This window comes from Bactrocera dorsalis, chromosome 3 (genome assembly GCF_023373825.1).
Source record: "Bactrocera dorsalis isolate Fly_Bdor chromosome 3, ASM2337382v1, whole genome shotgun sequence".
Classification (NCBI taxonomy): domain Eukaryota; kingdom Metazoa; phylum Arthropoda; class Insecta; order Diptera; family Tephritidae; genus Bactrocera; species Bactrocera dorsalis.
In genome coordinates, this window is record NC_064305.1 from 6889496 (window position 1) to 6907338 (window position 17843).

A 17843-nucleotide genomic window follows, 5' to 3' on the forward strand; every position below is an offset into this window, starting at 1 on the left:
AACTTGACAGTTTTCAACGGAGCAAAATCCGGGTCTGTTCTGTCTATATACAGATATGGAAGCGTCAGAACTCGCTTGATATAGCTTATTATCACAGTTATAAGTTTCATAGCGCGAAATACCGTTTATTTGACTATTTGGTTATCTTTATATTCCATATATTGCTATTTAACTTGAAAATAATAGACTTTGTTTTGTTTTAATACAAATAATTTTTTGTTTTTATTATTTTTTTTTATTTTATGCACTATTGTGTTTTAAATTTTTTTCGACTTTCACAGAATTAACATATAAAATATTAAAATTTAAAAAGTTATTAAATGTTTTAATTTAAAATTATAACAAATATGGGAGAAAATACAACAAAGGCACGACAATATATATATTTTTAAACATTTTCATTATTTCCAAAATTCTTAGTCAATAGTTAAAATGCTTTAGAACATAATATATGTATAATAAAAATAAAAAATACATCGAAAAGCTTCGAAATGGCGCATATTTTTGAAAATTCGAATTATAATAATATTTTTGTGTAATTATTATTAAATGCTGTTGGAAAAACATACATATAGAAATATTTTTTTGTTTTTAAATTTAAAAGTGCAAATATTGCAAATTTTTTATATTTTTTATGACATAAATAGTTTTTTTTTAATTTTTTCTTTTATATTTATAATTTTTTCACATTTTGTTGTAACAATCTTGTCGTTTAAGGGTTTCAATACTTTTTTTAATGTACGGCTTTTAAGCACACATTTAGTTAACACAAATTTGTTTAAGAATACTTTTTTTTTAATAAAATATGAATGCATTGGCAACAAACTAACTTAAAATAATTCGAAGTCTTAATTACTTACAGTACAATGTGTAAAACTATTTTTAACTTAACAGTGAAATTAGTAACAATTGCATATATGTATGTATGTACTACAAAAACAAAAAAAAAATAATAATAACAGTTAAATAATTACTTTAGGTTCACTTATAAATATTTATGGTTTGGCATGACGACACTCAATAAATTTATATTTAGAGAATACAGTCTAAGCTTAAAACCCCGTCATTGACGCGTTTAGCACAGTTTCGAGTTTTTTCCTTTCTATTTTTATACTGCAAACAAAGTCCATTTTACGAACGCGATTCGATCAAGAGAAATGTAACGGAAATATTTCCACTAATGTGCAGCGACACAGCTGGTGGTGGCGATTGGCGTGGCGACGCTCACACGCAGTTCGGGGGGCAGGTATATGCGCGTAGTGCTCGTCACTTTTACACGACAACTGGGGCAGTGTATACATCTGTAAAACGAGAAAACATGAAAATTAATTGAAATGCTGTACTTTAGTCATTTTGTGCACTTTTGAACTTACCTCGCCGCACATTCCGCACAGGTGGTCACATGTGAGCAGGGATTGAACATTGTATTGATTTCGCGATCCATGCAAATTTTACAGGTCATCGCTTCGGAGATACGCGTCTCCACGCAACGTGCTATTGCCGCATCGCGTTTCTCTTTCTCGCGCAACGCCATGTCCAATTTATCGGTGACAGCGCTGATGTCATCGATATGCAGCTGCGTAGCCGCTTCATCAGCCGGTTGCAGTGTACTCGCGCTCAGTGTTTTGGTGGCGCCGCTAAGCATATTTTCAAAGAGATCTTCATTGCCACTTGTTGTGCTATTCAAGGCTTCAATGCCCTTTTCGTGTAGTATACGACGCGCCTGATCGTGCACTTCGCGACAGGTGCGTTGAATATCGAAGACATATCGTTTGCCCAGCTCCGTGTCTTCTTTGAACATCGAAGCGATTGTACCCTTGAGATCGCGCGTAAATTGATTGGTTACCACACCGCGTACTTTATCACAGACATAGAAGGCGTGTCGCTCCGTTATGGAACGGTAGACGCCAGCGGCCATCGAGTGTTTTGGCAATTTGATTTCGAGCTCACGACGATCATTGCAATCGCCGACGTATTCCAATTTGAAAGTGCGTCGGAATGATTTCGCAGAGGCGATTGCGCTGAACGGGATGCTACAAGAGAGAGAAGAAAGGAAATTGACAATAAATAAAATGTGTGGAAAAAAGTTGAAAAATATGGTTTTGGACAAAAAATATATTAAATTAAAATAAAAAAAATTAAAGAAAAATATTAGAAAAAATTAAAAAAAAAAATGTATTATAATAAAAAAAAATATTAAATACAATTAAAATAAAAAAAATTAAAGAAAAATATTAGAAAAAATTAAAAAAAATATATATTAAATTTAAATAAAAAATATAAATTTAAGAAAAATATTAAAAAAAATTGTAAAATTAAAAAAAAAAATTAAAAAATGGTCAATGTATGTCTAAAATGGTGGAAAAACGAAGATTTGTTGAAAAAAATTAAAAATAAATTTTTGAACAAAATAGAAAAATTAGAAAATTAATCAACTCAAAAAAATTTTAACAAAAAAATATTTTTAATATAAATTTTTCAGACTACCCGAATATAACCGAAACTAACTCAGCGTAAAAATACTTACACATTCTTTTCGTCTCCCACGCAGGTCGTGATCGCATTTGTACCAACCGACACATCGCAACGCACCGAATTCTCGTGTGCCGTCACGCCGCTGAACAGCTCCTCGCCGTAACCTTCGAGATCCTGAATTTGCTTCAACAGCCAATACTTTGCCGACTTCGTTGTCATTTTAAGTGTCGCCAACTTGCCATGCTCCACAGCAATGCGATTGTAGTAATCTTCCGGCATATCGGCGTCAACACCATCGACCGACGCTGGATATACTATATAATTTTGATAAACATAAAGCGGTGATGATGATATCGCGGCGGCTTTGTCTACACCCGAGTCACTATCGCACGCCTGTGTTGCCATTTGTGACAATGCGTTGGCACATTTCATGCTCGCACTCAATGTCGTTAGAGCCTCATCGGAGACAGCGGCGGCCAGATGTGAATTATGTATGTTTTCGGTGGACTTTTGTTTGGAGAGGCGTCGCTTCTTAAACGACAACACATGTTCTTTGTCTTTGCGCTCTTTGTGTTGGCATTGTTGGTGTTGAACATCACCAGCGCTACGGCGACGCATTTGCGTGGGACATTTGGCCTTCAGCGCGAGCGGATTGAAGCGTAAGCCATCAGCTTGACACAGCAGCGCTGCCAATTTGGCCGCATTATTCCAGTCACGTGCATGCAGGCGCTGCTCCAATAGATCGGAACGCGCTTGCATGTAGAAAATATTGCGTACGCTCTCTTGGAGCAAACAATGTACGGGTACCCAGAACTTGACACGCAGCGCGAGCATTAAGTGTATGCTGCTGCTGCTGTTGTCGCACGACAGGCGATTGCGCAGATTGATCCATTGGCGTGTGCGCGACTCCTCCTGTCCAGGTGTCCAGTATTCGAGGCCGAAATATTCCATTTCACAGACAATGTCGAGTGCCTTGCAGACCTGTAAGTGCATACAAAAAAAAGTGAGGTTAGTATTGTTGACGTGAGTTTGCATTTATTGCTTAAAATTTTGGAATGTGTATAGAATGTAAAGAAATGTTCAGAAATTAATATTATTAAAATTTTCTTAAAAATATATAAATAATAAAATTTTGTTTTCCATTAAAATTTGTTATTTTCAATCATTTATATATTTTAAATTTTATGCTTAAAAAAATTTATACAGAAAGTTACGCATACGCCATGCTGCGCAAAAGCTCGAATGTATTTTTTCACTACAACTTCTAATAAAATGCAGCTTAAATAGGAACAAGCTTTTAATAAAACCACAGCCGCAGCTTTTAAAGCTTATGGATTGAGCTTTTTGCTACTTAATACCTTACGCATGTTACTCATACGCCATGTACAACAAATTGTATTACTATGTTTTCATTTTATGTATTTTTTGTTGAAATCTGTTTAAAAAATCGTATATAAAATATCTACAAATTTACCCAGAAAAGTTTTGCATTGTCAGCTTTTGTATAATTTTAAATAAGAAAAAATTAAATCAACCAAAATTTGTGTGTTTATGAACATATATTCAATTTAATTCAATAAACTAAAGTATTTTATAAAAATATTTGATTTTTCATGGTTTTTAAAGCTTTTCACCGCAATCACCCTGTCCTCAATTGTCGCAGCTCTACTAACCTAACGACATTTAAGATGTTTACCTTTTTTGGTTACGAAGAAAACAGCAACGAAATGCTGAGAAATTACAATTTTTTACTGGGGTGTGTCTAAAGTGGTCATATACTTTTTAAACTATTTTTAAGTAGAGTTTTAATTGGGTAATTAACATATTTGTACTTTCATTAACACTTTCATATTTTTGCATGTAATTGTCTCTGCTACAAATATCATGGTGACTATCAAATATGCTGTCAAATTTTTTTACTTATGAAATAAAACCGCTATAAACACATTACCAGAGGTTAGAGTTCACAAAAATATATTAATTTTATGATAGTGTCAAAAACATATTTTATATATGTATGTATGTATATCACTTCTCCCTCTCATCTCTTATCTTCTAGCCTCGCCTAACCACAAATTTATAAAATAATATTTTTGCGATATTCGCCTAGCTTCAACCTGGTTTTGCAGCTTGTACAGTATATTTATAGCTCTTTTTTTATCAAATTTAGGTACGTTTTGCTTACATTTCTTCGCCCTCAAGACTTCAAGCAAAGACAACTGTTAATTACTTCGGCAAACAAAGTAAAGCGCAATATGCGATGACATCAACCAACAACAAGACGAGCACGAAAATAAACCGCAGGCAAGGTAAGGCGTGTGCATGTACGTTATTGTTATTGTGCCTAAACAAACTTCTTTATAAATAATTATCACTGCTCTACAATGTGTGTGATAAAAATATAAGTACATATTGTTTGTTCTACTTTTTTGCAAAAATAAATTTCAATTATTAAGCACATATGGGCATTTTGGATTTTTCTCACATAGTCGTAAGAAATATTTTTTTTATAAATCATTGTTATCTGGCTGGGTAAACATAAATACTAAATCAGTATGTGAAATGTGTGTAAGAGTATGAATGTATATGAGTACGTGCGAAAAAATAACTAACTACAAAGATTCCAGGTGAGATATTCTGCGCATTTGTGTATTCTTATTGTCTTCATAAGCAAAACTTTGTTTATACATTTCATTTTTGTATTTCAGGCTTCAGATGGAGCCTTCCAAACTTGCTTATTTGTATTTTATTTTATATTTAGCTCCAATGTCTGCCTTTTTGCGCACTTCCAGCACATTTTTCTGCTTTTTGCTATACTCTGCTACACATTTTCGCTAACCTAACATCGTACAGTTTGGTATTATTGTTTAAAACTTTTGCAACTCTTTCAGACCTATTTGCATTTTGAATTAGCGCTGCAGAGAGCGATTAGTGGCCAACTCACCAACCCACCAAACTGTCAGCCAGCCAACTCGTCAAGTGTATGGCAGCCATGTGGGCGCAAATAACTGAAGTCAACAGACATTTATTGTCAAAATTTAGCTTTAAAAGTCTGTCTATATGTGTACACGTGCTTGCGAGTATGTGTACGAGACGGCGTACACGAGCACTGGAGCGCTGAAAGCAACTTGAAAACAGATGTGCGCACAGATACTTGGGGGGAAAAAGCTGCGAAAAAACCCAAAAAGTGACTCCCTTATAGGAGCGCTGTGTACTCTTATGGCTAGCAGAGAGTATTTAGTGTTTGCAACTTCACTTAAGAGATACGAAGCGCTGTTGCGTATGAAGTATACGTGAGTGTAGCGCAGAAAAGTAGGCAAGAGCGCGTTTGCTGTATTTATCGCTGGCGAAAGATCATAGCTGAGATATATATTTGTATATATATTTTGTTATTGTGTTTGCGGACGACACGATCTCGTATCTTTTAGCTGTTGTTGCTGTTGCTGCTTCTTCATTTAGTTTGTTAGTTTGCAAGAGAACGAACTTAGCTTTTTTTGTACTTGTTTCACTAGCAACAACAACAGTAACAACAACGATAACAGCAATTAGGTGAGCGCAAAAAAATTGTTTAATAAAGAGAATTTCGTGAACAAAACAGAAATGAAGTGTAACACATACCGAAACGCACAAGCACACCTACAAGTGCACACACACAATACATGTATATATATTAATATATCCATTGCACAAACATACACACGCCCGTACACGAATGAAAGCATGCTGTGTGTGAATGGTAAAATTGGACTTTGGAACCCGACCCAAACGAAAATTGGACTTTGGACCCATTCACATATGAACTCAACTGAACGCAGTTTTTGTTGTTGTTTTTTGTAGTTTTTTGTTGGTCGGTTGGCTGCTTGTTCGTTGCCGTGTGCGCGTACTCATGCCGCCGCGTGTTAATGAGTTGCTCATGCAGTGTTGCCGTTAATTTGGAATAGAAGCGTAGCGAGCAAAAAATAAATGAAATAAGCAAACAAATACCTAAATAAATGAATGTAATTAAACATTGTTTGTTGTCATTAACTAATTTATGAAGGTAAGTAGAAAATTTGTTTGTGCGTTTGTGTGTTTGTTGGGCGTGTTTTCATTAGTTTGCTAAATTGTCATTATTTGCATTCTTTTCCTGCTTTAAAATATGTTTCGTTTTTATTACAATTGAATTAATGCACGCTAAGGCCTTGGTTCCGCATATAATAACAGCGCAAAGTGCATTTTATTAAATAAGTTAGATGCAAAGAAAGAAAATAGAGCAAAAAAACCATACTTTTTATCATAGGTTAATTGTAAAGCGCTTAGAAGTTAACATGTACACACATATGTATGTATGTAGGTATTTATGCAAGCTTGAAGGCAAAATTGAGCGCAAGCAATGAACTATGGCATACGTCACTTAATTAGTAAATAAATATGTATAAAATAATAAAAAAAAAACTTAATGTAATATTGAAATAATGTTTTTATAATTTTTTTTTTATGTAAAAAATTATTTTTTATAAAAATTTATAAAAAAAATTAAATAAAATTAAAGCAATAAAAAAAATATTTTTTATTAAAAAAATTGGAAAAGTATGCATATATTTAATAAATGTAAAAATTAAATAAAATTAAACTATAAACTTCTATATAACAAAATTTAAAAAAATACATACATATGTATATATTTTAATTTATTTAATAATACTTTTACTAAAGGTGTTCATGTATTAAAAAAATATGAAAATAAAAACATATACAAAAGCTTAACACAAAAACAAAACTGACAAGAAATTCTCCAATATACATATGTATATTTAGCCCACCATTTAGCAAACACATTAAAATCACGTAATTGAAATTGAAAGTTATCGATAAACACTCTAATGTCATTTTAAATTGCCATTGAGCACCTGTTTATTTATAAAATAGTAATTTTTTCGAAAAATTAATTATTTGTATATGCTTAGTATACATATTTAAGGAAAAATAACACATGTGATAAATCTGTTAGGTAAAAGGTGTTAAAAAATGTTTAGAAGGAAGGAGGAGGTAATTAATAAATAATTATTGTGCCGCCTTAAGCCAGAAATGTGTTTATTAAATAATGAAAACGGTAAGACAACTGTGTTATCCACCTGGGAAATTAGTACTAATTAGTAAAATGTTGGCAACCCTGCCGTTGGGTTTTCAAATAATTCTAATGGGATTTCCATGAGTATGCAGTCGTAACTGTTACTAATTCATGGAGTGGTGCTGCACGTTGTTGATGAGCAGTTGCAAGGCTTTATCTAATTATATAATTGCATACATATGTATATGCGATGAGACACCTGCCATTTTTTTATATTTAAACATGTATACTTGATTCAGCAGCAGGAATTTTCTACTTATTTTTAACCTTTTTTTATTTTACTTTCCTTTTCATTTTTTTTTTGAGTTTAAAGTTTTTTTCTTGCTTTGGTTGTGTTTTTCTTCGTGCGCACGAAATATGTACTATATTCTTTGAAAAGTGAATTATTTCAAGTGTGCCTCGAGGCGCGTCGATGACGCGCTATTTTTATAGCAACTTGTAGGATAATCAAAAAAAAAGAGCAGCAACAAAAAAATGCACAAATAAGCACTTCTGAATTGTTTGAACGTTAACATTAGTATATATTATACATATGTATGTATGTAAGTATTTAGTTATACATATGTATATTTATATTATAAGTTTTAAAATAGCTATGAGCGTGTGAAATCGCATGTGTGCAAAGTTTATAATTTACATTCATCACTTGCCTATAGACGAATTCCTGCGGCAACGAGGTTGTCGCCACAACGGCCTGAATGGCAGACTACACAAAGCAGCGCATGTCCACATACAAACATACTTTTATGTATGTATGTATATAATATGTATCTTCGGCTGTGCTAATAACCAAATGTGTCATACACATCTCGAGATTGTATTGTAATTGTAGCACGCGGTTGACGAGTGCTTCCATGGCGTGCAAACAGTTGCCGTGTGTCTTGCAATTTTATTGAGTACATGTGCACGATCAGCGGGTCTAACAAGGTATTACGGTAAGTGTAAGGGCTTATGAATATTAAATGGGCCATAATTGTTTAATGTTGGCTGTAACTGAGCACAGCGCAATGCATTACATGCAGGTTTAATATGTACATTTTTTATTGCAAGTCAATTATGTTTTATTTATACTTAATTTGCATATGTAAATTTTAAGGTTTTTTCATGTTTTTTTTTCTTTTGTTACAAGTGAAAAATCGTCTGGACTTGCGCGTAATAATGTAAGTTTACAGGCACAGACATTTAAAAATATGCAGTTTTTACGTGAAATGTATTTTTACATTTGCATTGCTAATTTTGCACCGTAATTTAAGTGAAAAAATAAAAAGAAAATCTCTAAGGCCGCAAAATACAATTTTACAATAAAAATAATATTGTTATATGAAAAAAAAAATTAATTACTTATTTGCAAACGAATGTAATTTTCGCCGAAAATATTTTGAATATTGTAAAAATCTCTATAAAATAATCTTTTCAACGGTTAGTTTGTATGCCAGCTATATTCTATAGTGATCTGATATCGACGGTTTCGATAAATGAGTAGGTAAACTTCAATCGAAAATGCCACTCATAGCCTTGAAACGCCAGTTTTATCAGCAAAATCAATTAAAAAGAGGTTAGAGTTCGCTTACTTAGATAAGATTAACACGCTTGATTTACAATGTTAGTCACACACTTAAACGATTATACCACATTTCTTTAGGAAGTCTGTAGAACAGCATTACCGACTGCTCAAGCACACAACACACGCTTATTAAAGCTTAAACAGTTGAGTCATATTGCGGCAATTGGACTTTACCCGCTCATAATAAAAGTGGCAAATGTTGCTATGTTGGCATGTGATCACAACGGCGATTGTGTAATTATGCCGCTGAGACTGTCGAGGCAGATAACTGCATGTATGAACCCACAGCTCACCTAACCTAAATTTAAGCAGAACATATTTTGAAAAAAGGTAAAGTTTTAGTTAGTCTTTGTTGGACTCATGCAGCCAACTTTGTGGACTTGAAACCTGTTCTAAATATATTTATACTTATATCCAGCTATTTTCATTAAATTAGCAAGAACTTCGACAAATATTTGTATCTGAGTATTGCACAATGAAACCAGTTTGTTTCATATTGTATTGAAAATATGTCAATATCGTTAAAAACCACCTTTTTTATGACTGTCAAACACCTTCGACACCTACACATCAATTGCAAGCATTTTTTACAACTTTTTGTATAGTATTTTCATTATTGCAATTTTCACATGTTTACACACATTTCTTACTGTGTCGGGTCAGCGGTATTGCACAATGTAATCGTATTTTATGTTAACAGAATGACATACTTATTGTATGCTGATTGACGTAGTTTTTTGGGGGCACGTTGATGTTATCGCCAATAATCATTGCTGACCATAAAAAATGCTTCACATAAATGTAGAAAAAAGCAACAAATTAAAAAAAAAATAAGTGTTAATCAACAATTAGCAACCGTTGCTTGTTATTTTATTATTTTCTCATTTCTATTTGCTTTCCTGGCGCTTATCAGCTTAATTTTTTGTTATATTTTTGCTTAGCGCTTAACAATAAACTAATGAGAGCAATCCCATTTGACCGGCAAAACTATGATTACAGTAATCACACAGGCAGTAATCTCGCAAGGGCGTTAGTACACTCCCATTAAATAAACGCACATGGTTTAAGTCACGTTTTTTGCAAAAAAAAAGTTAGAAAATAATGTATGTGTGAAAAAGTGTTAGGTTTGATAAATATAAGCTGAGTAAAAATGTATGCAAAGTAATGATTAAATAATTAGTAAGTAAGTGTAAGTGATTTTCTGCAAAGGATTAGAGCAAAATATGGCTAAATATGTTTTTAATATATTTTTAATTTTATTATATTTTTTTATGGCTTTTAAAACATATATAATAATATTTATTTTATTATTATTTAATTTTTTTTTCTTGTAATAAAAATTGTCATACATAAGTCAAAGCACCGTTTGCCCTTTAGAAATAACGCAATTGATCGATAACACATTTAATCGATGTAGGCATCAACGCATTGACGTAAGAGTCCATGAAATACTTCACATATTCAGGCATACATATTAATATAAAAAGTATAAAGATTTTGAAATTTACATACGTTGCAAAAGTCAAGTTGTGTAATTTTAGATTGTTGATTTACTTAATGCAAATATTTTGAAAATCAGCACTTTGTAAACCTTGGTATTATTTCTGTTAGCATATACAAAAGTATAAACAAAAAATGTGGTTTTACATAACAACACAATAGCAATGAATTTTTCTAACATAAAATACAAAAATATTAAAAAAAAAATTAAAAACTAAAACGTATTAAAAATAAAATTAAAATATTTGTATTTTTTAAATATAATATAATTCAACGAAAAATTATATAAAAACAATTTAGAAATATTAAAAAAAAAAGTTTAAAAAAATAAAAATTAATACAAATATTTAAAATTAAATTAAAATTATATTTGTATATTTTTAATATAAGTTAATTAATATAAAATTATACAAAAAAATTTAGAGATAATTAAAAAAATGTATAATGTTCAAAAAATGTTTCAGAAATAAAAAAAAACTAGTAAAAAGATTAAAAATTAAATTAAAATTATATTTGTATATTTTTTTAATTTATTATTAAATTTAAAGAGAAATGAATATTGTTGATTTGTTTTGAAACCATACAAGAAATATACAAAATTAGTATAATATTTTCGTTATTTAAAATAAAAATATTTTAAAAAAGAAATAAAATCGTAAAAACTGAAATATATAACTCTTAAGTGATCAGTAAAATAATGATACAAGATATCGATAAGTTTTATTTATATTTTAGTACCAGTGTTACATAGTAAATATTAAAAAATAATAATAAACCAACATTAAGACCCTCCATGGCATTAACTTTCATTTTTAAATAATTCTTTTACATCCGCTTAAAGTTTCCTAGTCACAAACTCCAAAATAAATACGAATGAAATACGAGTTTGCCATTCAATAAAACTGCAGTGCAAAGTGCATTCCAAAAACAACCGTAATTCGTGTATACTTTCGTACTGTGAATCACAAGCATTCATAACTGTCTAATTCAACATGGATTAATGTATTACGAAAGACGCAGGTGTCCAATTATTGTTTTACTGCTGAGTTACCGAAAGTGATAAGGAAACTACTAACTGCTTAAGTGAATATACGCCGCAATTAAGCGCCTAGTCAGTGTTGGCTAAGTTAATTGCAGATTGGTTTCGCAGAAAACTCGTTTACTACCACGCATTTCAATAATACTGCGTTATTAAGCGAAGTAAATGAGTAAATGTGTGTTATTAAATGTGCGATGATTAACGAAATTTGTGTGAAAAACAGTCAATAAAACTGTAATCTAGAACGCTGTATTTCAAAAATTTATGAGCATATATTAACTCTTATTTTTGCTTGGATTTTATTGCTTCTTAGTTCGATAATTGACTTAATTAAGCGTTGATTTATCCGTTAAAAATGATTAATGCTGTTGTTTTGAAAGTTTTCGGACACATAATCGACGCAATAAGTAGTTAGCAAATGTACGAACGTGCATATATTGCTGGGTAATTGACATTTTTGCTATCATTAGCGTGATAACAACACAACCTACTTGAGCAATCAGTGGAGAGTACAAAGTCGAATCGGTTATCGTTGAGTACCTGCCCAGTGTAGGTGAAAATAAACTGGCTTACGGCCTTTATGCCAAGTAAATAATATTTATTTGTATGTATGTATTTGTATGTGAAGTGTATAAACCAAGTTAATTACCCACTCGCTGTGTTGACAGCCAAAAAAAGTAAAAATGAAAAACAAAATAGATAAGAATAGCATGGTCTACGTGAAGTAATATTGTGAAACAGTTTCTTAGGCTTAAAAGCAGTCAATAACCAAGTAATTTTATAATTTTGCCAGACGGAGTATAAGTGTTATCAGTTTATCAGTTGTCAAATAGTTTGAAGTGAACTTTAGAAGACTTATTTAATGATGAATTAATAAGATACTTGACGCAAAAAAATAATAAAAAACGTTAACTTCGGCTGCTGAAGCTATAATACCCTTCATAGGTGCATTTCTTATAGCATGAAAGTGTATATAAAGATTTTTAACTTGACTTTGATCGGTCTGTTTGTATGGCAGCTATATGCTATAGTGGTCCGATCTGAGCAATATATTCGGAAATTATAGCATGCTAAATTTCGTGAAGATATCTTGCCAAACAAAAAAGTTTTCTATACAAGGACTCGATTTTGATAGACCTGTTTGTATGACAGCTATATGCTATAAGGGTCCGATCTGAACAATTTGTTCGCAGATTGTAACGTTGCTTTAAACAATAACCCCAACCAAATTGCATGAAGATATACTGCCGAATAAAAAAGTTTTCCATACAAGAACTCGATTTTGATCTGAAATTTTTTATGACAGCTATACGATATTATGGTTCGATATCACCGATTCTGACATTTTTTCGAGGAGAAAAAGGCGTATGCAAAATTTCAGACCCTTCAGCGTGTTACAAACTTCGTGACAAACTTATATACCCTGTTAAGGGTGTTTTTAAATCAAAATGGTTGAGTATTCGTAAGTAAAAATTTTACAAAACGTGCGGAGGGTGCAGTTGCGTGTTGTTGCAGCTTATATGGCTTTATTAGCGTTATATACTCATATAATATAATATACGAGTATTTGTTTTCGTTACGGGTGCGTATGATAATAATACGAGCACTTTTTGTGGCGTTCAATAAACTCATAACAACATACGACAGGCGAAGCGTTTACTTAACCAAATATGGCAGTTAAGTTAATTAACATAATTTTTTGTACAATCATAAAATATGTACCCATACTGTCCGTACCGATATTAATTGCAAATGTAGAGTGTACTGCGCAGTTTTTAAATTTAAATATTTAAATGCAAATATATGTATGTATATTGCTAATATTTTTTTTTGAACGTTAAAGGTGTTAACTACCCGCGTGTATTGGCGCTTCAGTCGTTTTATGACAGAAATATGACTTATTTTCATTTTTTGAGCTATCAAATGCACCCGTACGCTGCATTCGCTTGACTGATAAGCGAGGCACGCGAAGCAGTTTGAAGTCAATGTACAGAAATGTGTTGCAAAAATGATATTGCTCGCTAAGATTTATAGGCTTTTACGAAATATGCAAAGAAACACAAAATTGTGCGCAAGAATGTTAAAAATAGAGGTTATGAAATTTCGTCCGTTAAATTTCGTCTTAAATAAATTGTTATTTACGTACAAGAAGTACAAATAATGTGTTGCCAGATTCATGAAGCAAATGTTTTACTAGTTGCTTACACTGGCCATCCATATTGACTTATATAATAGGCAGCACTAAGCGTACGAACTTTGATAGTTTTTCATTTATTAGCAGGTGTATCCGGTATCGCGAGACGATTTCAAGCAATGCGTAAGCGCGTACTTAATCGATCTACTTCATTTGTTTGATTAATTGTGAACTTGGAACTAAAGTGTATACTTTGAGCTCAACTCATTAGACTTGATTTGTATGCGGTTCATGGATTAACAAGTATTTATGCCAAAGATTAAAGTTACAGAAAACAAATATATTAATAGTTAATTGTTGAATCATATGTGCGAATTACGGAAAAGCAAATTATTATACAAACCGAAAATGGAATAAGAAAAAGCTCTTAGTGTTTTCATTTCTTTTTTTTTTTTTTTGTTTTTTTTTTTTTTTTTTTTTTAAGTGTTTTTAATATTATCTTTTTTATACTCAGACGATATTAAGAAAAAAGTAAAACCATAATAATCATTTTAATATATTTTTTTGCAGCAAAGCAATTAAAGTCAACAGTAAAAAAAAAATAATGAAATTGCAAGTATGAAGGGTCAATGCTTTCAGACTACTAGCTATGAACTTTTAATGGGATTACTCTTTGGAAAAAGTTTGCGTGCACTCGAAAGCGCTATTCAGTAACATTTTCAGCCTTAAATCCGAGAAAAGAGAACATTCTTTGAAATGTCTACAACAAAACTTACTCACAATTTGGGATTAAATAGACTAAGAAAAGACAACAAAGCTTACTCTTCTGTTGGGATTATACTACATAAATGTACGTATGTATGTATGTATATAAAACAAATCATAATTGCCACTGCTAGGTAGTCCAAAAATCACAGTGAGTATGCATTATGTATCATATAAATGAGCGTTATATGATTAATCATATTGGATTAGTCATATTTATTAAACAAAATAAAATATTTCAGCTTATGAATGCTAAGCCGGCGTACATATATGCATAGATACGTATATTTTTGCTTATTAAGACTTTATTGTTTATTTATAAATTGGTATAGCTTATCAAAGTGTTGTTTATTTTCCATGCATTCGAAAACAATTCTATACTAAGCCGCAGCGAAACAATATAAAAATGATAAGCACTACTAAATAGGTAAATAAACCTATAAAAATATTTACTTACAGGTGTATGCAAAGATTACATGTATGTACATACTTATACAAATACTTATTTTTTTATTGATGTTTTTCGAAATTTTCGATTTGAACTTTAAACAGTTGTCGTCGTAATGAAATGGAAACTAAAGATTGCACTTTGTCTTTCATGAAGTGAAAAATAAAGTCACGACAAAACAAAAAAAAAAACGTTGACTACGACTGCACCAAAGCAATAATACAGCTTTTACAGCTGCACTTACTATAGCGCTAAAGCATCTTTATCTTGATTTTGAACGTTCAGTTTGTATGGTAGCTATATGCTATAGTGTTGCGATTTGTACAATTTTTTCGGAGGTTATAACGTTAACTTGGCAAATAATCTGTGGCGAATTGCCTGAATGTATCTTGTCAAATAAAAAAGTTTTCCATACGGCGGTTCCAACCGGTTTTCGTTTTTGTTTAACATTTAACTACTTTAAGTATTAGTTCTAATAAATTATATCATCATTATATAAGCAAATAACTACAATATTTTTCACCAGCGACACTCAAAAAATTGTTATATTTGTCTAGAAACACATTTCAGGTTAAGCCAACAGAACTCATCAAATATCACAAAATATCTTTTTGCAGATTATGACACTTAAGGCTCACTTATTGAACAATTGCAGCTAAGTATGTGACAACCACATTTATTTTCTTTTTAATTTTAATAACTTAATACTTTAAACACTTCACATTAAAGTCCTGCTTTTAATTTCCCTGCATTTTCAAATACAAATGTACTAAAAATTAATATTTATGCATTTGACAACAGCCGTACACTAGAACAGACAATAATCGATTCAATATACATATATACATAGTTATCGATCATTTTCGCCGTGTAAAGGCATGTTTTTACAAATGCATAATTTTTTCTAAGCCATTTGTGGAAAGCAAGAATATATTTTAATTAAATAAATTTAAAAAGCTAAGAATTTTTAAACATTTATATATGTATACCGCTGTGTTATAGTATATATGTACATACATACATACATACATGCATGAATATACATATACTTAAAAGCGCTACATGTTTTAACTTAATGCCGCCGCTGCGGTTTTACGTCAATGCATGCGGCAAACGTTTGTTGCGTAGGTCATTGCAAAAACCGATATGCGGTGCAACATAATACGGAAAACAATAAACGAAGCAACAAAGAAAATGCAATAAACCCAAAAAATAATGAAATGTTTTGATGGGTGTGTATTTATATACATACTTACATACATAATAAAGTATAAGTGTGGTAGGTAAAGAATGAAAGCATAAAGCATAGTATTTATGAGAACACACACCTTTTCGAGGCACTCCTGGCCGATTGCCTTCGTATCCCATTTGACCGCTAATTGTGTGCCGTTCGGCAGGTTGACAATGCACCACATTTTGATGACTGTATTCGCCTACTATGCGTTGCAGTGGCAGTTAATGTTGCAGCAGCCAGCCTTTCACTTTGGAATAATGTTTTTTGTTTCGATTTTTTTATTTTACAGTTTTATGAAACGATTTGTGACACTTTTAGCTTTGTTTTTCTTAACTTGGTTGCTCGCCGTTTGTTCACGTGCAATTTGCGTGAATTCTACCGTCTTTCAACACTCATATGTATGTGCGGTGTGTTTACATATATTGTACACGGACATACAAACTGGATTTTAAGTAGACGTTTGTATGTATTTAACTTATGTAGTTGCGCGCACAACAGACAGACCAGTTTTTTATTGTCTTCTTGCACGTCTCAAAAAAGCGAAAAATTCGTATTTATTTTGGCCTTTTGCGTTCTTTATATATTTATTTTAACTTTATATTTATTTGCATGCAAGGCATACGGCAAGGCACGCATTTAAGAAATTTACTAGTAAAAATATTTATATTTCTTGCTTTGCTAATTTTTTTTCTGCAGCTTCGACGAGTTCAATAGCTTGTATGTTTATTTCGTATAACTGTGAATTTTTTTATTTTAAAAATAGTCTGAATATATTTTGAAAATACTTTGCTAATTTTTGATTAGCATAAAAAAAGCTTTTATTTAATATGTAGGTGGTATATAGTACACCTGCGACTTGTGTATGCCGCTCACACGACTGTATTGCTTGAAAACCGCGTAACGATTGAACGTTTTCCGATTGCAACAACCAACAAAACAGCTAGCGCGCCAGCAGGCTATAGCCTCTCCGATAGAAAGTCAGCGAAACCGAAATGCAAAAATAAAAATAATAACAACACATAATAAACAAATTAAAAAAAGCAGGAAAACACCACACAAACATGAAAATTGGAGTAGTATTGGCACATACTGTATGTATGGTTGGCATAAAATAGGCAACGAGGAGCGATAAAACTTGTACTTGTATGCCGACAATATTTCCGCACTTCTCCATACGAGCATCAGCGTCGGTCGATATGTGTGTAATCGTATCTCTGAGATACTACCACACACACACATACATTATAAAGGCAAGGTGACTAAATTGCCGCTGATTTTTGTTCTCAAGTACGTGCTCTTCCGCGATTTCCACGCTCGTCGCTTTTAAGAGCACACTGTCATTGTTTATTTAAGAGCAATTGATTCATTAACAAAGTGCCGTGTTTCAGCGGCTCAGTTTGTCTAAGAGCGTATAAACAGCTGTTAAATTATTTCAAGAAAGCAAAGATTTTCCAAACTACGAAGGTTGTTCAATAAACTCTTGTTTTAACAAAGATCAGTGTTTTTTTATTACTCTTGATCGTGAATTGCTTCCACATCCACCGTATCCTGCAGATCTGGCCATAGTAGTCGAT

The 17843-nt window shown here is 31.8% G+C and overlaps 1 protein-coding gene across 1 annotated transcript; it reads right to left on the minus strand.

Moving 5' to 3' along the window:
* Positions 1-702: 702 nt before the first annotated feature.
* On the minus strand, positions 703-17196 carry LOC105226815 (E3 ubiquitin-protein ligase MYLIP). Its single transcript, XM_011205876.4, has 4 exons — positions 16364-17196; positions 2528-3456; positions 1374-2033; positions 703-1301 (listed from the first exon to the last, which is right to left on the minus strand). The coding sequence occupies exons 1-4, from the start codon at positions 16448-16450 to the stop codon at positions 1178-1180; spliced, it is 1800 nt and encodes a 599-aa protein (XP_011204178.2). The 5' UTR covers positions 16451-17196; the 3' UTR covers positions 703-1177.
* Between the last annotated feature and the right edge of the window lie 647 nt (positions 17197-17843).